Below are 20,663 nucleotides of genomic sequence, written 5' to 3'. Positions count from 1 at the left end.
TTACTAGGGGCAGAGAAGACTATTGTCTCCTAGTGTGGGCAGAGAGGCCCAGGGGGTTCTGAGGTTCCCCGGTGTGTTGTTTGGGAGAAAAGTATGTGTGCATAGTCTATAAACTCAGGAGAAAGAATTAAGTTGCCAAGGGCATTATTGTAAGGTGTGTGTGTGTGTGTGTGTGTGTGTGTGTGTGTGTGTAATCAAATAGTTTCAGGCTGAATTTTCTCATCGGCTCATCCGCTTGCTATCGGTAACTGATAAGCAGGGATTGGGAATATATAATGCTATCAAAACCCTTTAGCTGATTCTGGCAAAAAACCACAACTAGACTTTGTACCATAAACTTTGTGAACCGTTCAGCAGTGAAAGGAGCTTCATGCAAGTGTCTTACAAATGTTTCCTCCTCAACTCCCAGCGCTCCTCCTCCTCCTCTACTTCCCTCCAAGGGACACGAGGCTCTAGGGTTGCCTGGATTGGATCACGGAGTACTGTAGGACAAGATTTGTTCGGGCTCCTTTTCTATAGATGCCTTCCTTTGATAATAGTCATCGGTTGCTTCAAACACCTTTTGTTAAATTCCAAGCCACAGAGAGGAGCGGGATTCTGACCTCCCCCTGAGATACTGAGAATTTGCTGCAGTCCGAGAGTAGCTGAAGTCAGCAAGAGATGTTATTTGGGGGCAGGGATCAGCCTTTCCCATATACATCAATCATAGAGACTTTGTATGAACTGGGTCCCAGTGGACTACAAGGAACTTTCAGGTGGAGAGGATGGATGCTTGGTGCACAGTAGGTGGCGCTGGAGAGTCGGAGAACTGGCTAAAAGCCTCACAGCTGGGAGCCAAAGGTATTAGAAGTCTCCTGGGTGTGTGTGTGTGTGTGTGTGTGTGTGTGTGTGTGTGTGTGTGTGTGTGTGTGTGTGTGTGTGTGTGAAGTCTCCTGTGTGTGTGTGTGTGTGTGTGTGTGTGTGTGTGTGTGTGTGTGTGTGTGTGTGTGTGTGTGCTGGTTGAAATAGAGTTGGTTTTTGTAGGTTGTGGAGACCAGAAATGGACGTGAGGTTAAACAATGTGTTCAGATGCTCCGCAACCATCACGTGATCTACTCCGTGATTGGTACAGGGTTTGCAGAGAGCCCTCCAGCTCCGTGTCAACGCCATCTCTAGGAAATCCCCCTTCCCTTGGCTCTAGAGAGCTGAGCTCAGCTTCTGCAACCCCTCTCTCCCTTATCTCTGTTTCCTCTGACCTTCTGCAGCATCTTATGGGACAGCGGCCTCTGGTCTGGCTTCTTTCTCCAGCCTTGGTGTTGCGGGGCCATGGTTCTTTGAGCACATCGCAGGCCACTGGGGCTAGGACTGAACATATAATAGGCATAAATAGCTTTGGAAATTTTTTTTAAGATATATACACTCGTCTATATATACACAAGGTAAGGAGAAAACAGTCAATTATTTTCTCAGCGGATTTCAATGATAGTCTATATGAGACATTATTTATTATTATTATTATTATTATTATTATTATTATTATTATTATTATTATCATCAACCATTATTATCATTGTTGTGATGCTGGGGTTTAAACCCAAGGCCTCACACATGCTTGGCAAACATTCTATCATTAAATTTTATCCCAGGCTCCAAATCAGACCTTAACACCGTGGTCCAAGGCAGTCACCAGGCTGTGCTTTGCCCAGTTCAGTCGCCCAGCAATGTTTACCGAGAGCTGTTAGATGCGTGTTTCACCGCTGGATATTTCATGAACAATCCTGACCCACACAGCACAAACCTAGACTAAAGTCTAGCCTCCCTGGACCTCCTGTCTGGACAGTCTATAAACAATGAAAGTGAACACCGCATGATGTGCTCTGAGAGGGAGAATAAAGCAGAGTACAGGGACAGGGCTCTGAGTGGGGAGGGAGGATGACAGTAACACTGGGCTCACTGGGAAGACGCCATTTCAGCAAAGACTTGAAGGGGACCAGAGGAACTGACACTGAGTTTGGGGACAAGTGCTCCAGATAGAGGATTTTTTAGGGCCCAGGAGGGATGAACAGGAGACTGTATATTATATTATATGGGGACATTTGTACTGTGTATTGCAAAAAGGAATCTACTATACATATGGGGCACTAATAGTTTAGCAGGTATGTACTGCTAATGGCTTGGTCTGAGCTAGCAGCTCAGCCCAGGTGACTATGAAAAGAGCACGAGGTTGGCATCAAGGAACACTAACTAGATTGAACATCTAAAATTTTCTTATATTTATTTTGGGTGTGGGTGCAACATACATTGCATGTATGCACATTGGCATGTGCCTATGTGTGTGCAAGCCCGGATCTCCAGATAATGAGGGAGAAATGTAAGAGACGAGGGAGACATGGCTATCATGAGCTTTAGGGACAAGACTGACCACCTGACTGGAGAGGCAAAGACTAAACGCTGAAATGATTGCCTCCCTTTGTTTCCATCCCTCCCCCGCAAAGCCTGCTGGCTGGAGAGGAGATGGAAGGCAGAATTTAGGGTACAAACCTTCCTCCTTCTTGACTAGCCAACTCTCTAGACAAAACATGACTTAAAGATTTTGTTATTTCTCTCTCATTGTTCCAGGCAGATATTGACCAGCTCAAAGTCCTTAATGTAGAGCATCCCAGAGGGACCCGGGACCATTTTGAACCTGGCATGAGTTCCTTTGAAACTCCCTTTTCCCATGTTATCCTTGGATCCGCCATATCTTGTGTGTCTCTGATCCACTCATTGCCCTCACCACACCACACACACCATACACACACACCACATACACAGACACACCACACACACACACACACACACACACACACACACACGGACACACACACGCACATGCACACGTGGTTTCTGGAGTCTTATTTCACCAGGCACTGAAATACCCCTGGGAGTAATTGTTATCTCTATCTTACTACTGAGAAACTGGAAGCACACATCCTGTGGCTTGCCTTTGGGCACACAGAGTCAACGGCACCATTTCTTTTTTAAAAAGCAGGGCACATTTCAATTAGGACCCAGAGTCATGACCCTGTTCAGTTTGTTTTTGTTGGGTGTAAAGAGAACATGGTGGTTGAAGGTACTCGCAAAAAACTGGCTTTGAGTTCAGAGTAACCTTGTACAGAGGTGGGTGCTGGGAACGTGTGTTGAGCAGCCCTGTCTTTTAGAGCAACGCCCACCCTATTGGGAATGGGAGCCAGGATGGAGAAAGAGCTGGCCTTGGGAAAGGTCACTTTGATGCTGCAGGTCATGAAATGTGAGAGAAAAACAAACAAAGCAACCAACCAACAACCCTAACCAAAACAAAACAAAAAGACAAAGTCTCAGAGTGATGTCCTTATGTGGTTCTGCAAGTCTCAGTACCCTGAGTCCTTACTAGTGTACGAGCACCTGAAGTTTGTCCTTCCGTCCTCAACCCGGCTCTTTCCGCCCATCTTACAGGGCTGGGAAACAACCTCTACCTCATCCTACTGGAGGAGAAGTGAGCTCAAAAATAGGTCTTCTGAGGACAACTATTGAAGGAAGGAAGATAGGCCTGATTTGTCATGCACTTGGGCTTTGGGTGGCTTCCCAGCATGCCCTTGGGCTTTGGGTGGCTTCCCATGCCAGGCAGGCAAGGCCTTGGAGTTTTGCTCCATACAGGACTGACTGTGGCATTATTTTCTCCCAAGTGACAGAACCCCCTTGAAGTTAGAATCCTACCCAGGTCCTCCCAGGAATGTGGGAGTCTGTATTTTCATGTAGTTCATCCTCATAGGCAGCGAGACCTAACCAGGGCTAGAGCACACAGGGCACTCTTGACTGCTGGCTACATTGGCAGGGACCCAGTTGACTGTGGATAGCCTCATTCATGCTTGGTAATGTCACCACGGCAGTCTCAGGAGGCCAGAGGCTTTCAGAGGAGGAACTGGATGTTCTAGAGGCCAAAGGGCTTTGTCTGACTTATTTATTTAAAACATCTCTCCTGATCACGGCTGCCAGAACTGGCTGCCGTGCACCTACCACTTCTAAGAAATATAAGAACAATCCAGGCGCCTCCAGGACAGTAGCTAGACACTGATGTCGTCAGAAACGTGATTTCTCCACACTTGGGGCTGCTGTTTCTACGATAAACTTGTGCTTTTGAGTTGATAACTTAGAGTTAGATGTCACAGTTGTCAGCGGCACAGTGACCATTGACTGACTTCTTTCCTCCCACTCTGCAAAGTGCCATGTCCTTTAGCAGCTGTCAGTTCTGGGCTGGCCTTCCAAAGAGGAGCTCTGCTCTCTGTGTGTGCAAATCTGCTCAGCTGGAAGCTGTTGTGCTATGAACAAGGTCAAGCCTTTGCGTTTTGTAAGCAGAAGGCTTACTATGACTAAAGTACCCATGGTAGATGTCCGATGCGATATCAGCCCCTCCCCCAAGCATGCACTCTTAGCGAGTCCTCCTGCTGTGAGGCCAAGTCCACAGATACCTCATTTGCACGCAAAATATTGTGTTATTTCAGTAGAAAGGAAATGGAATCAACTTGGATGCCCATAACCAATAAATTGATAATGAAGTTTATACGTATACACAATGTTTTGTTCGTTTGTTTATGCTTGTTTTTTTGAGACTAGGTGTCACCGCATAGCTCTGACTGTCCTGGAACTCATGCTGTAGACCAGGCTGACCTCGAACTCACAGAGATCTGCCTGCCTCTGCCTCCCGAGTGCTGGGATTGAATTAAAAGAGTGGACCACTATAAAGAAAAATTAAATTATGAAATTGACAGGAAGAGAGATGGATGGAGCTGTGAAAATGTATGAAGTGAGGACAGCCAGGTGTACACACACACACACACACACACACACACACACACACACACCAAAAACAAACACAATGCGTTCTCTCACACACATGTGTTTCCCAGTGTCTAGTTTTTATCTATGTGTATGTATATGGGTAAGAGTGTGGGTAGCTGTCAGGAAATCAGAGAAGGAAGGAGGTTTTAACGCAACACATGATATGCAATTGGAAAAAAAGAGGAATACCGGGGGCAGGTGGACACAGCCAGGAACAAGTCAGGGAGATGAGAGGGGGCGACAAAAACTAAGAATGTATAAAAATACAGCAGGAAAACCTGTTACTTTGCATGCAAATTAAAAATAAAGCTTAAAATTTAAGAAGGCTTAAAATTTGTATCTCTCTGCAGTCTCGAGTCACAGGCAGACACTTCCGAAGACTATTTCTTGCCAGGAAAAAAAATCCCTGTGTTGAAAGAAATACCTTACGGGTTGACTTCAGCTCTATGAGTGAAAACTAGTGAGGTTAATTAAATGGGCTGGGTGAGAAGTCCTTCCGAGAAGTCCTGTGGCTTTGCCCACACCCCGTACTGGACAGGTGGCATCATGAAGGGGAGTCCACGAGACACGTGGGAGCAAGATGACAGAATAGAAAGTGAAGTCACATCTTCCCATCCCTTCCTGGTTGTCACAAAGTTAGCAGAACCTCTTTCCCACTCTTCAAGCCTGTGATGTAGCTGGTGGCATTGACATTACATGTGCTGGGAAGGTCTAAGTGAGGTGACTTCTGGCCACCAGCATAGTAATGTTACCTCTGTCCTCTATACTTCATGGCCATGAGTCAAGGGTCACCAAGTGATTGAAGCGCGTACCTTCTTCTAACAAACAAGAAGGATGAGGCTGGAGGCTGCCTTTGGTGCTCTTAGATTAATTGGGGTGTGGAGGAGGGGCAGAATAGGGAAAGGCTACATCCACCTGCAGGAGCTCTGTGAAGAGAGAGATGGGAGTTGAGGATGAGACTCACTGGCCTGGAGGAAATGAGTCAACTTTTCTGAAACAGTTTCACTAAAACAGAAACAACCAAAATGAAAAGACCATAATGTTTCAGTGCTTAGACAATTAAATAAGTTCAATAGAAAAACATGGCGTAGTACTTGACTAGTCTAGGAGGAGGAGTTTATGTTTCTGTCATGGTTTGTCTGCCTTGATACACAGGTTAGAAGTTCCTACAGGTGCAAGCCAATGGATTCCTTGTGTCAGGCTCACTTCAGTGCTGGGATCACCGTCCATTGTGCATGCTCACCTGGTGCCCAAGAACACACTGTACTCTACAACCTCAAGCCTGCCCTGCTATAGAAAGAGCTCAAAATAGTAGGTGCTTGAAGGACTACACCAACCTTCATCAGGGGTACAACACCCACAGTGCATGCTTCATGACCCTGGTTCGTGTGATGATGGCTTCTCCCTCTGTTCTACTGCTGTCCACCCCTTGGGCTTCAGCGTGGACCTCTCAGGAGGCAGAGTCTGAGAGAGTAAGGCGTTTGGGGCAGGACAGACCTAGTTCAGTCTTCTTTGGGGTCACCGTATGTGTGTAAACTTGGGCAGGTCGCATAAAGCTGCTTTGAGTCTTGACTTCATTGTTTCTAAGTGGATGAGCCCCCAGGGAAGTGGCAGACTTAGTAAGAAAGACACACAGCTAGGTCCCTGGTGCAGAGTAAGGATCATGGCTGACGCTCACTGACCGATGAAGAGGGTGGCATGTAGCTCATCTTCCTTCTTTAGCTTTCCTGGCTCCTCTGTGGCTATGGCTGGAGTTTCACTGTCTCTACTGTGAACGAAACACTTCTTTGGTGCCCCGAGTCCTTCTGTCTCTTCCTAGTTTCTCTTTCTGAGTGGTCAAATGTCTTCTCTTTATCAATTCATTCTTCCCGGGAGGCCTTGAGCTGTATTCTCACTACTCACGAGACCTCAAGACTCTCCTGCTAAGTTTCTTGACTTCGCTCTTCTTCTCATGTTTCCCTGTGTTGTCTGGTCCTCTCGGGTTGTCTCCCCCCCCCCCCTTCCCCTTCATTTCTCAAAGGAAAAAAAAATCCTTCTTTCTCTGAGATACACATTGTGCTAAATTACTGATAGCAGCTTCTGCACTTCCTCCCTGTTTACCACGAGCGATCCAAACATCCTGTCTCCATCCTCCTAGAAATCACTGCGTGAGCTCAGCAACTCAGCACAGGCATGGCTCACAGAAAGTGCCCAGCTCATGTGACACTGGACTTGACCAACCCAGTCTCCAGTGCTTGTGCTCCGACTGCCACAAGCTCTTAGATTTGTCCCCAGCATAGGACCCAGGGGGCCCAGACTTGGGGACTGTCACACCAAAGAGTTACTGCCCTGCCCTGTTGCTAGTTACTGATATACTAAACAATAACAGCCAAACGACGGAAGTCTGATAGTTGTCAAGTTCAAACAGCATTCTGCTTTCTGGACTAATTTCCCCACCCTTGTTGTCATTTAACTCTTGCATTAACATGTGTCATCATCTTGCTTACAGCAGAGAAACGAATGTGGGTGATGGGTCAGAGATGAGCTCTGCTGGTCAAACTCCAGTCTTCTAGAGGGCGTCAAGCAGTCTGCATCCCTTGAGAGTAGGGGAACCCAGGGCTGGTTTGTCTGTTCTGGCTGGCAGAAGTCTATTGGTCCAGGCCCATCCCCCATGCTGTCTTGCCTGAACTAGCCTGTGCAGTGTCTGGTGGTCAGTACACCAATGCCACTTTGCTTGTCTCCACTGGGTTTTAGCTAGTCATGGGCTCCAGGGAGCCAGAGGTTTAAAGGTATTCAGGACTTTCTTTAATAAGGTGTGTTGGGCGTGCAGATGTGGAAATGAGTGTCATGAACGGACAGTGTGGTGACACCCTAGGAAGCAGGAGGCTAGAATATCATTTAGGGAAGCAGGAGCTGTCCCGGAGGCATAGCAAGTCAGATAATGCAGCCAGATGGGACTTCTATGGGAAAGAGGAAATAAGACAGGACACTCAGGCTAGAACCAATCAGTTCGTATCATCTGGGGCAGAGGAGCTTACCTCATTGTGTGCTGACAGTCCTGAGGTGAAAGGGACAGACAGTTGGTTGGAGGCTCAAGGTCAGGAGAGCCCAGAGAGGTGTCAGCTGGAGGCAAGGTTCTGACTCATTTGGTTTGCTTGTGAATGGCTGCCTTGCAGACAAGCCCTGAGAGGACATCAGTGCAGCAAAACGTCAGAAGACTAGAGAGCGGAGGATGTAGTTCGGCACTGATGCACGTGTCTAACATGTGTGCGATCTGCCATCCGTCCCTCGTGTAATGTAAGAAGACAGAAGAGCTGAGAGTGGAGCTCTGTGGCAGCATCCGTGTCTCGCTAGCATTTGTGAGACCTTGCCTTCTGTCCCCAGTACCTCAAAGCCTGAAAACCTTTCAAATAGGTGGGAACGCATGGCATGTAAGATTTTGCAGAGCATGGTAGCACATGTCTGTAATCCTAGCACTTTGGCGACTGAGACAGGAGTTGCTGCAAGTCTCGGGACACTTGGGGTGCACAGGAAAACCCTATCTCAAAGAATCCCCATATAAATAAATTTAAAGAAGCAGCATGGTTAAAACTGCCACTTGGGGGACTGGTGAGATGGCTCAGTGGTTAAGAGCAGTGGTTGCTCTTCCAGAGGTCCTGAGTTCAATTCCCAGCAACCACATGGTGGCTCACAACCATCTCTAAGGGGATCTGATGCCCTCTTCTGGCCTGTGACTGTATATGCATCTGAGCACTCATACATTTTTATTTTTTTTTATTACTTTTCTTTCCATCTCTATTAACTTGGATAGTTCTTATTTACATTTCGATTGTTATTCCCTTTCCCGGTTTCTGGGCCAACATCCCCCTAACCCCTCCCCCTCCCCTTTTATATAGGTGTTCCCCTCCCCATCCTACCCCCATTACCGCCCTCCCCCAACAATCATGTTCACTGGGGGTTCAGTCTTGGTAGGACCAAGGGCTTCCTCTTCCACTGCTGAGCACTCATACTTTAAATAAATTTTAAAAAAAGCTGGCGTCTAGAGAGAGAGAGAGAGAGAGAGAGAGAGAGAGAGAGAGAGAGAGAGAGAGAAACCTTGCTCTCCTTGGCATAGCTTGGCAAGGAAAAGACTGTGCAATAGAAAGCCCACAGAGTTTGTGGATAACTAGGAGGAAGGCTGCAGTGAGAACTGGGGGATGTCCCTTCCCCCAGTTCCCTCTGAGAATGTTTCCCTGCTGCAGGGTAGGGGTGGGGGACTGGAGTTGGGGTGGCTCTGAGGCAACGCTCTGGCTTGTCTCCAGACTCGGAGGCCAGGACTCCAGGGAGGCCAGTCTGGGATAGCTGCCTGTCAACTCTGGATCTTAGGGTTGGCCAGTTTCCCAGTCAACCTGACCTAACACAGCAGCATTTGCGTGTGTAAACACGTGGAGTCTGCATGGTATGGTTCGTAAATAGTCATGCGGGTGAGTGAGCCATGGGATTGATTTCAGTCAGAGTGTCACTTTCACACACACACACACACACACACACACACACACACAGAGTGAATATGAATCACACAGGGGCCAAAACTGTTCCTACAGACAAGACAGATATCCTTGCCCAGACAGGCAAAGTCACTGTCCCTGTCGCCTTCCAGGTAGATGCAGGCCCAGTCCAGACTGTCTTCCTGCTCCTGTGTACATGTTCTGTTCTGATTGTTTACTCTTCTGGAACATGCTGCTCCAATACTTACTGGCTTACATATGGGGAAGCCTCTGATGTTTTGCTGTTTTGCTAAATGGACACGATGTGCCTGACAAACGTGCCTTTAAACAACGATGTTTATGCCCATAGGTTAGTACTGTCCTCAGCTTTGGTCACAACACTTTTTTTTTTCATGAGTAGTGGTTACCGCAGAGATTCAGAACCAGTCACAGTGTGAGAAGTGACTGCCGAATGCCATCCCTAAATGGGACACTGTGTTACCTCCTCTAAGGCTTGGGGGGCATTGTAGAAGAAGGAGCAGGAAAAAAAATGCCAGTGAGGCCATTGGCATGGCTAGGTGCCACCAAGCCTAATGACCTGAGTTTAATTCCTGGAGCTCACACAGTGAAAGAACAGAACTGAGTCCCGCAAGGCGTCTGCTGACCCCCATACACTGTCGTAGAGGAGCAGTTGTGCCCATACTCAAAGGATGTTTTAAAAAGTAAGGAGTGGGCTGCGCATGGTAGTGCATACTTTTAATCCCGTCTTTCAGGAGGCAGGCTGGTCTTTGTGAGTTCAAGGTCAGCCTACATTGTATAATGAGACTCTGTTTTTTTTTAAAAATGTACAAACTGGAGAAAGTAGTTGAGGAGTAGTGTGGATTTCGGCACATGATTCGACCACTGAACTCTTGAGTTTATAGCAACTGTGTTACCTGCACAAGAATGGGCCCATGGACATCTTGTTGTGAAGGGGGATGGGGAACCCATGGAACCCCAACTCTCCCTGAGGATTCGTAGACAAGTTATGGTTGCTGGCCAGGTGTCCTGTAATCAACGCCCTCACCCATGCTCCTGCAAACAGCCCTGACCCATGTTCCTGTAAGTAACCCTGATGGAACTCAATGGGTCATTTTAAAAAAACACATGACGGTTGAAGAAAGTCTGGGTGGGAAGAGCAAGAGGATCTGTGGGAGGAGCGGCATACAAGGGACTGAGGAACTGGGGTGAAGAGGGTCAAAATACATTATCTACATGTATGGAAACATCACAGTGAAACCCATTATACATAACCAATATATGATAATGAGCATTAGCTATTCCAGGTCTGGATTGTGTGTGGGATTCAGCTCTCATTCTTCTGCCCCTCGGTGTTGGCTGACTCAGTGGTCAGCTAAACGAGCTGGTTTGGAGGAACCTGTCTATGCCTGAGGGAGAAGGGAGCTGGAGGGCCCAGGGCAGTAGGGATTGTGGGCAAGAGTCATACACTGCAGAGGGGTGACACTGCAGAGCCAGGACCCCAACCTGGTGTCTAACACTTCAAGAAAGAGCGTGGCTGGAGGCAGAAGAGGATGATGGGAGGGCTTTCCCAACCTGGCCTGTGAGGACCTTGTCATGGGTCCTTCATGTTATTGACCAAGTCAGTCACTCGGGGTGGCTCAGATTTAAGGTAAGAGTGGTCAGATTCCTCGATACCAAGAGTCACAAAGAATCTGAAGGCATTGTTAATCTAGAATAGATATATGCCCATATGCAAGCAGGTATACACAAGCACACTCTCTGTCAAACACACACACACACACACACACACACACACACACACACACACACACACACAGGAATCTGCAGAGCTCATGGAAGCTCAAGTCAATCCCAGCAGGGATATGTAGGCTGGAAGTAGCAGGCCCTATGATGACCTTTTTGTAGGAGCTCACAGGCTGCCTACAAGTGTCTGTCTCAGGTCTTTGTGACTTACTGTACATTTTCTGCCCTGGGACTTAAATCCATCATTATCTTCTTCACCCCTTGATAAATCTACTGATATCTGTTATCCTCCTGTATGGAGTATGCACGACATCTGAACCCACAAGTCGAGTTGTGCAAACCCACAGGAGTCAGTGACTACTGGCTCAGGTAGCACCATGCCCCTCGACGTACTCCAGGACATGGGGCCAAGTCCTTGGTGGATCTTCCTTGGATTTCACACATCCTGGGTCCTTCCTCTCCAGCGTCTTTGTTAGATTTGCTCTGTGGAATGTGCCCAGACTTGCTGAGGGTCCTGTAGAAGCCACACATTTATGTGAACATTGAGTAAGGCCTGGGAACCTCAGCTCTCCTACATGTAGCCAAGAAGATGTGGCTAGGAACAGACAATAGAAGGGAACTCCTAGATCCAAGGCACAGCTGCAGAGGGAACGGAAGTATCCCCACCTCCCCACACAGACCTTTTCAGGAAGGGTGTTTAAGAGTAAGGCTGTGCTAGCTCCTCCCACAGCCATCACCCTGGAATACAGATAGCTTCCTGGCTTTGAAGTTACTGGAACCAGGGACAAATCCCAGCTCACCTCCCCCTCCCAATCTGTCGGTTGTGTAATGATCTAATTCACTTGACCCTCTTAGCTCCAGTGCCTTCCCTTGAATGTTGAGAAAATTATACCTCTGTTCTTCCACTCAGCAATATTTAATGACTACCTACCACGGCCAGAGGCTTCAGCGAATTAGATGACAAGAATAGGCCACGTTCCTTACGGAGGAGGCTGTCGTTAGATGGACACTTGTGCAAGCGAATGCATGCTGTCAAGCTGTGCTAAGTGCTATGAGGGGAGCGTGCAGGTGCTCCGAGAAGGTACAATTCTCTGTGATCGTGGTGCGGAGGCCAAGGGCAGCTTTGCTGGAGAGCTGACACACGTGACTGTGTCTAGCCAGCTGAAGTGTATCCCAGGCAGGAGGAACGGACTGCGTAAAGATGGAAAGACTCTGCTCAGAAGCCAGATGAGCTACAGAGTGTGGCATAAAGAGGAGGGATATAGATGGAAGAAAGGTTGTTCTTGACCTTCCAACAGGGAGGTTTTCTTGGGAGGTGATTCAGGGCATACAATGTCATGACCTTGCCAGCCCTGAGCCTCAGTTTAACTGGAGACAAGGACCTAGCCACATGTTGGGACTAATTTTTCTGCCTCCTGGGCATCTTCTACATACTGAGATCCATTGAAGAGACACACCCCTCATCCTCTCCCTTTTCTTGCTTTGTGGTCCAGAGATTTTCTATAGCCAAGATGGGGGAAGCTATGAGAAACATGTTCTTAAAATGCTTACCAAAGCGCCCATGGAAATCTGAACTCCTCCCAATCCTGCCCAAGCAGCCTTCTGTCCCCTTCACCACCTTCACGCCAGGGCATGCGGCAAGTTTCTGTACTCACAGGGCCCCCTGAGGCTTGGGCTTCTGTTTCATGAGCAGCCCCTTCTCTGCTTGCTTTTTGCTTCACCTTGGGAGGTATTCAGCCTTATGAGTTATGTCAGATGGTGCCTTCTGCACTTCTGCACAAGAGTGGAACCTTCTCCAGTCTGAGCCCACGCAGGAAGGTGGGTGGCTGGCTTCCTCCTCTGTGTTTTCACTATTCCCTAGGCATCCTAGTCTCTTTTTCAGTTTCTGTGATAAAATACTCGAAGAAAGAAATGCGAAGGTCAAAGGGTTTATTTTGCTCATGATTCTGGGTTACAATGATGATTGTGGGGAAACCGAGGCAGCAGGAACTTGAAGCAGCTGGTCATATTACATCATTGGTCAACAGCAAAGAGCAGTGCATGCATGCTAATGCTCAACTTGCTTTTTCTACGGTTACCCAGTCCAGGAATCTCCTGCGTAGGGAATAGGCTCACCCAAAGTGGGAAGTTTTCCCCACTTCAATTAACACAACCAAGAAAGTCTTCCCGCCATAGCCAATTTGATCTGGGCAATCCCTCATTGAAACTCACTCAGAAGGTAATTCTAGATTCTTCCAAGTTGGTAATTAACAGTAACCATCCCACTGGGTACCTCTTTAAGGTCAACTTTGGCCTTCAATTTTACTTGTCTTCCTGTGGTAACACTAAGTCCTAAGCCACTCGCAGAGTCGCATCTCACTCTGTGCTCCAAGAACCAAGCAAAGCACAGGACCTTGACAGGCACTCAACACAAAACGGTTAGAACATCACCACTCACCATCAGTCAGTTAACAAGGTAGCAAGATGGGTGGGGGAGAGACTATGGGGCTTGATTATTAAGGGTGGTATTAGTTGAGCTCAAATCATGTACTGTGATGGTTAGTATTAATCATCAACTCGACACAACCCAGAATCCCCTGGGGAAGAATGGGCACCTGAGCGTGCCTGTGAGGGACTATCTTGATCATGTGAAATGTTATGGGGAGGCTCATGTGGACTGAAGGTGGAACCATTTCCTAGGCAGAAGAATCCGGTACTAAATAAAATGGAGAATGGGGCTGAGAGTCAGCCAGCAGGCAAGCATGTATTGCTAGCATCTGCTTCTTGACTGTGGATATAATGTGACCACCGGCTTCAAACTCCTGCTGCCCTGACTCGCCTATCATCATGGACTTGAACTGTCAGCTGAAATAAACCTCATCTCCCTTAAGCTGCTTTACTTGGGTATTTTACCACAGCAGTAGGGAAAGAAGTTAAGAAAGGCATGCTCTGAGCAAAACTGGGACGTAATTAATTAAAGACTTGGGACAGCTAGCATGTCCTTTAGAAAGCTGGGCTAACCCTGAATAGTGATATACACTCTACGTGGTGCTAATTGGGTCCTTTGTAGAAGAGATGGTTACTGGTCTCCTTAACACGGGCACACTGTACCTGGAGTACTGACAGCTGTCCCCAGGAACTAGGCTTTGCTCTTTGGTCTCTGTGGACTCCGTTCATACAATGCCCATAGGATCCCCCTTTAGAGATGAACAAGTGGGCTGTGAGCGCTGATACACTCCTAAGAAACAGCTGTGGCTGCTCGCCTGAGTTCTGATCCCATTGCTAACTCTCTGCCTGGCCCATGGCTTCACCCACGTTTTGTGGTAGGATGATGGGAGAAAGAAGGAAGGAATGGGGTTTTGACCACATCACATTCTAGATGCCAAGGGAAGCCACCACATGTTGCTTAGCCCTGAATTCTTCTTTTTAAAAGGCTGAGCTGCAGCTCTCTAGGCTAAAGTGCATAGCTCTGTGGTTTTTAGCACAGTCACTGGTTGTTTAACCCCTCTACTGGCTGATTCTAGATCGTTCCACTAACTCTTCTAAAAACTTGTTTTGTTGTTAACTGTTTTGTTGTGTTTGAGATTGGGTCTCACTCATATTATAGTCTCCGCTGGCCTGGAACTCAGTGTGTAGCCTAAGAGAGTCACAAGCTGTCTGCAATCCCCTTGCTTCACTTCTCTGAACACTGGAATTACAGATGAGAGTTACCACACAATGATTGTTGTTCCCTCTCTCTCCTCTCCTCTCCTCTCCTCTCCTCTCCTCTCTCTCTCTCTCTCTCTCTCTCTCTCTCTCTCTCTCTCTCTCTCTCTCTCTCTCTGTGTGAATGCCAATCAATGCACATGCAGAGTCCAAATTCAGAGGAGGGTATTGGGTGACTTCCTCTTTCTTCCCTTTGTTGCCTTGGGACCAGCTCACTGTTTCAGCTGCCCAGTGAGCTCCTGAGATCTGCTTTTTTCCATGCCCCCAGTGTTGGAATTATGCACACACACTGCTATACCCACCATATTTAGTGAGTGCTGGGGATCTGAACTCAGGTCCTCAGCTTGTATTCATACCCACCGAGCTATCTCCCCAAAACCTACCTGGGGTTTGTGTGTCTCTCACTGACCTGGGTTGCAGAGGATTTGGCTAGACCAGCTGGCCAGCAACTCTCTGCCTCCCTAATTACAAATTCATGCCACCATGCTCAACTTTATTATGAGGGTCCTGGGGATCAAACTCAGGTCCTCATGTTTGTAGAGCAAGCACTTTGCTAGCTGAGCCATGTCCCCAGCTCCATAATTTTCTACTAGATATGTAAAAACATAAAGATTTTGACGTATGACCAGAGCCCAGGTCATGGTTTGCTTATTGCACATCTCTAATTAACTTCTGTTCTTGTCTTTCAGATTCCAATAATGAGAGACCCTGGATGGATCCGAAACGTGTGGCCTTCAAACATCAATGTGAGTACAGCAGCTATAAGGTGTTCTTGTGATTTCATGGGTCAAAATGAAACCTTCCTTCTTGTCACAGTGCAGCTTCCTGATGTAGGCAAACACAGTCTTCAAAGCAGGGACTATGCCATTCAGTAGATGCTTCCAGAGCACTCCCTGTGTTTCATAAGCTCTGCCCTGGCAGCTAACCACTTGCCTGGCTTCTCAGTTTCCCTTCTAGCACATTCCCCTCCAGACACAGATGGGATTTTGCCATCTCCCCAATTAAACAACATCCTCTAAACTTTAGATTCAAAGGGCTCCTAGCGTAGATGGAGAAGCTTCCCATTAACATTTTGGTTGCCCTTGACAGGTGTCCCTGTCTGTGGTCACGAGTGTCTAATTCTTATTAGACACTGGGGAGCCACACCTGAGTTCTTCACAGCTTCCTTTGGGTCCTGCTGAGGACTCCTTTCTCCTTGTGGCTAGTAGGAGTAGTTTCCACCCCTTCCCCACATCTCTAGGATTACACTTTGCCCTTGTTCTGTTTGCCCCTGGAGCCCATCTTTGTAGCTCTCCCCAGACACCATATTCAATAGCCTAATGCCCACTGTAAGTTGTTACAGCTCAGATGGAAAGGTATCCTGGCAGCCAGAAGCCAAGGAACAACACAACGTCGCACCACACAACAAACTTTACACAAGAGATTTATTGGGAAAGAAAATCAAGGAGGGTGGCTACCTCTGCTCGGATGAGAAGCAGCAAAGAACTGAGCAGGTGGTAGGTTTTCTTGGCGGTGGGGCAGGGCTTACCAGGGTGGCCTGACATTGGAGGGATTGTTTGACCCGATCTTGGGACAAACTCAGTGACTGGGATCTTGGAAATGATCCTGCTACCTCCCAAGTCCTTTCCTTAGTATACAGTTCCTTTACCCTGGTGCTTGGCATAGTTTCAAAAGCATCATCATACAGCACATTACAGCCCAGGTTGTTGAACGTTTGAACCATCTAGAGCAGGCAGTGGATTTGAGGTAGGGAGGCTGTTGTAATAGTCCAAAGGAGAACCGCTATCTGAGACTTAATGGACTCTACTGCGGCTTGTTCTGAGGTTGTAAAACAAACATCACTACTCTGGGTCTGCCTTTAAAGAACTCACAGGCTGGGGGGTATTCAGGAGAAAGGTGTGGACTGCCACTCCCAGAAGACCTCAGAGGCCTAATGAAGTACTTGCCCGAGCAAGGGATTCATCCTTGTGCTGATCCCGAGGTCCCAGTGGAGTAAATGAGGAAGGAAGCTTAAAGAGACAGAGCTCCAGGAACTCTGTAAGGGATGGAGCTCTACTTCTAAGCTATAGAGAGTAGTAGGCCCAATGGGAGGCCAGGAAGTCTGAGTTGTGGGCAGTTAGTGGCAGTTGAGCCCAGAATAAGGAGGCAGTGTTCTATGAGTAGGACCAGGAAGTCTCTGGGTAAGCAGTGCTCTTTCTGTGGATGGCCATGTAGGCTGGTGATTGTGGAAATAACTTGACATCACTTCTTGTGGCCAACTCCCTATTCTTCAGAACCTGGGGTAGAAGTCATGGCTACCAGGTTTCAGCCCACTCTGGCCAAACATGCAGGCCAGTGGTTATGGTTCACAGGCAAGGCAGGTGAGGAGAGCAGATCACTGGCCATAGATACTATTCGAAGAACTAACTGACCTTAACAAGGCAGGACACTGGGCAGAGGACCGAAACTGGCTATCTTGCTTAAAGGGCAAAATTACAGAACATCTTTATCACCCAACGTAGGGGATGAAATCCCAACTTATGGCTGTTACTCTGTCACTTACAATATATGAGAGACCCTGAGAGAGATGCCTAATAACCTACCAGTTCCTGTGTACAATAGACAATCACTTAATCCAACATGAGAGCTTGCTGTTTACCACAAGCCTCTGCAGTAGGAGAGGAGAGTTAACAGCTTCTCTGAGGTGGGTAGAGAAAGATTGGGAACTATGTTAGAGCAGAGTCTCCAATATAAGGTGAGTCTTCTGGGGAACAATGGAAGAGCCCTAACAGTTGGCTGAGCATGAGGTAAGAAATGGCACTGGGCTCCAGGACTGGCGAGGGGAGTCATTGGAGATACAGAAAGAATGAGAGGAGGCATCAGGAGCTGATGCCAGTGATCAGGAGGACTTATCTGGTCTTTTAGGGACCTCAGATAATGGCATGTTTACCTCAACTCTCTTGTTTCTACATCTGCTTAAATCTCTGCTTCAATTGTGACGGCTACTGTGTCAACTTGGCAGGACCCAGAATCTCCTGGAAGAGAGGCTCAGTGAGAGATTGTCTAGTTCAGGTTGGCCTGTGGGCATGTCTGTGGGGCGTTGTTTTGGTGACTAGTGTTAATTGATGTGGAAAGCCCCAGTCCACTGTGGGTGACACCATTCCCTAGTTAGGGGCCCTGGACTGTGTAAGAGTAGAGGAAGGGAGCTGAGTACTAAGCATGCACATCTTCATTCTCTCTCTGTTCTTGATTGTGGATGTGACTATTCGCTTCAGGCTCCTGCCTTGACTTCTCTGCAGTGATATCACTCACCCGAGACTGAGCTAAAAGCAAACATTTTCTCTTCTAGGTTGCTTTGGTCAAGGTATTTTATCACAGCAACAGACATAAAACCAGGAAATGGGTGAAATGGCCTTCCTGTTCCCAATATTGAGTTTTTACATTCTAAAAACTCGAGTCTTATGCTGGCTAGTTTTATGTCAAGTTAACGCAGGTTGGAGTCATCAGAGAGGAGGGAGCCTCAATTGAGAAAATGCCTTCAGAAGACCTAGCAGTAGGCAACCCTGTAAGGTATTTTCTTAGTGATTGATGGAGAGCCCAGCCCATTGTGTGTGGGGTCATCCCTGGTCCTGGGTTCTAATTGAAATCAGGCTGAACAAGCCATGGGGAGCAAGCTAGTAATCAGCACCCTCCACGGCCTCTGCATCAGCTCCTGACTCCAGGTTCCTGCCCTGCTTGAGATCCTGCTCTCTTTTGATGATGGAACTGTGAGTGAAATAAACCCTTTCCTCCCCGAGTTGCTTTGGTTATGGTGTTTCATCGCGGCAATGGTAACCCTAAGACACACCTTTTGGAGCAAAGGGGACATAGCATGTTGGTCTGTCCTGTTGAGGTGCTTTCTGCCGTGATTTCCTCCTTACGAGGAATTTTGAGTGGAGTCCCCTCAGGTATCTGGTGATATTCATGCTCTCTTATCTTGGAGCCAGTTGCTGGGTTTTTTCTTGTTTGTTTTAAACATCAGTTTATTGGGGGCGTTGATTACCAACAAGCACCGCACAGTCCGTTACAACCATGACGTACTTAGCTTTCATATAACCATAAAGTATAGAGCTTTCTTTTTCTATTCAGTGGCTTTTCTTGGGTTTTCCAGAGATGCCCCAAGGCATTGCCTGACTTGTCAGTGGCCACACTGTAGTAGCAGATCAGTTTTCTGTCTTTTCTGTTTATGGCTCTCCTTATAGCCATCTCTTTCCCCACCCCAGGGAGCACCGTGGGCTGGACTCTCCTTGCTGTCTCTTGCCAGGGGCCTGGGATCTGTCATTGGGTTGGGTCTTAACTTCCTCGAGGGTAGAGTCATCTCCTGTGTACTTACTCGCTACTGGGCTCGGCATGAAAGCATCAGGATGGTCTCTGACCCAGGCGGTGACACCGTCCATATGGCAACAGGGCTCACTCACTTATTTTTAGTGTGATGAGTGTATATTTTACCACGGCTTTATTTGTAATTATAATGAGCCTATTTGTATCCAGGCATGACACTTCATGATGTGATAATTAGTCATTCATTGAGAAAATATTGTTGAGACCTGAGTGTGAGGCACAGTTTAGATACATGTAAAAAAAAATCAATAGTCTTTGTCCTCTTGCTGTAGCTGCCGACTGCAGAGTGATTCATAACAGTCCTGCGTACAAATGGAACACTGCCTTTAGAGTCCTTCTGGGCAGCGCAGCCAGAGTCTCTGACTCTGAGGTAGTCTGCTGGGAGTGGAGGTAGTGATACTTACTGTATGGTTGAAGGTGAGAAGGGGAAGTCCCTTTCCCGGAGGCTGTTCTGAATAGAGAATGGTCCCCCCTCGCCATGATTTGAATGAGGGAATCTTTTAAGTACAAAGTGAGTAAAAGTAAAGGAACAAACTGTGAGCGGCAGACAGGCAGAAGCAGCAGATTAAAGAGAAATCGTCAAGTCAGCAGGCTTAGGGCATGCAGCAGAGATGACTGGGGACAGTATGCTAGGCAGAGGAGAGCTGTCTCTCTGTGGGTGAGCTTCCAGCTGCAGGCTTGTTTTGTTTTGCTTTTTTCTACCTCATGATAAACACGGTGACCGACCTCAGTTGGAAATGTTGCCCCTTCCAGCTGCTCTCAAGAGTGTGATGCTTTTTAACAATCTCAGCTGGTCCCCTGCCTCTTTGTTTTGGGACCAGGGGGACCGGTCCCCGGAGTGTCTTAGAGGACGCTTGATAGAAGCATGCTGAGTCTGAGACAAAGAGGGGGCGCCTCCTCCTCCTCAGACTCGGATTTTACCAAGTACAAATACACGATCATTTACCAATATAATTAATGTTACAAGGTTGCAGCGTGGACAAAGGCACTGTGGCAGAAGGGATTCACAATAGTGAAGAATGAAAATGACCCAAGGAGGCTTGAACCCAGAGCCAGAGGGGAAGCGGCACCGCCGCAGGGTAGTAGTGGCTGGCTTCTGATTGGCGGTCAGACGTTTGATGAAGAGATACCTGGTATCTCTCTGCGCCGTGTGCTCTCCTGCAGCTGGGTAGCCCCGGCTCTCTTGACCGCAGCAGAGTGGAGCGGGTGGCTTAGCTGGTTCACACAGTGACACAGTGGACTCCACAAAGCAAATGTAAGAGAGGAGAATTCAAAGTGGTGGTGGGGTGTTCCAAGGGCAGAATCTTCCTCGGCGAGGTCCGTAAGCGACTCAGGCAGAGGGGTGAGAGGAGAGAGTATTGGATGGTGTGTTATCTATTCTAAAATTATAAGGACTTCATGCTAATTCCTCCTTCTGAAGTGATTCTAACACCCCTTTAGGTGGTTAGGGGTGTTTAGTGACACCCTTCAGGTTGACCATTTCTGGGGAGGATACACATATTTGTGGTGAGGGTGCAAAGACATGGAGGCCATCTTGGGAGGTCCCAGCACAGACATGGACATCAAAGCTTAACA

The 20,663-nt window shown here is 47.7% G+C and overlaps 1 protein-coding gene across 9 annotated transcripts in view; it reads left to right on the top strand.

The window, feature by feature from the left end:
* Positions 1-20,663, top strand: part of Lpin1 (lipin 1) — a 106,498-nt gene that overhangs the window by 12,652 nt on the left and 73,183 nt on the right. For all 9 annotated transcript variants that reach the window (XR_015621857.1, XR_015621855.1, XR_015621854.1 and 6 more), the window contains exon 2: positions 15,419-15,475. Coding sequence is in view for 6 of the 9 variants with exons in the window: in XM_087553152.1 (XP_087409278.1) it covers positions 15,419-15,475 (57 nt within the window). In the remaining 3 variants the exon portion in view is untranslated. The remainder of the gene's footprint in view (positions 1-15,418; positions 15,476-20,663) is intronic.

Source organism: Rattus norvegicus, chromosome 6, assembly GCF_021556685.1.
Source record: "Rattus norvegicus strain SHRSP/BbbUtx chromosome 6, alternate assembly SHRSP_T2T, whole genome shotgun sequence".
Lineage (NCBI taxonomy): Eukaryota > Metazoa > Chordata > Mammalia > Rodentia > Muridae > Rattus > Rattus norvegicus.
Note: the sequence above shows the minus strand (reverse complement) of the source record. Positions and strands in the feature narration are given on the sequence as shown.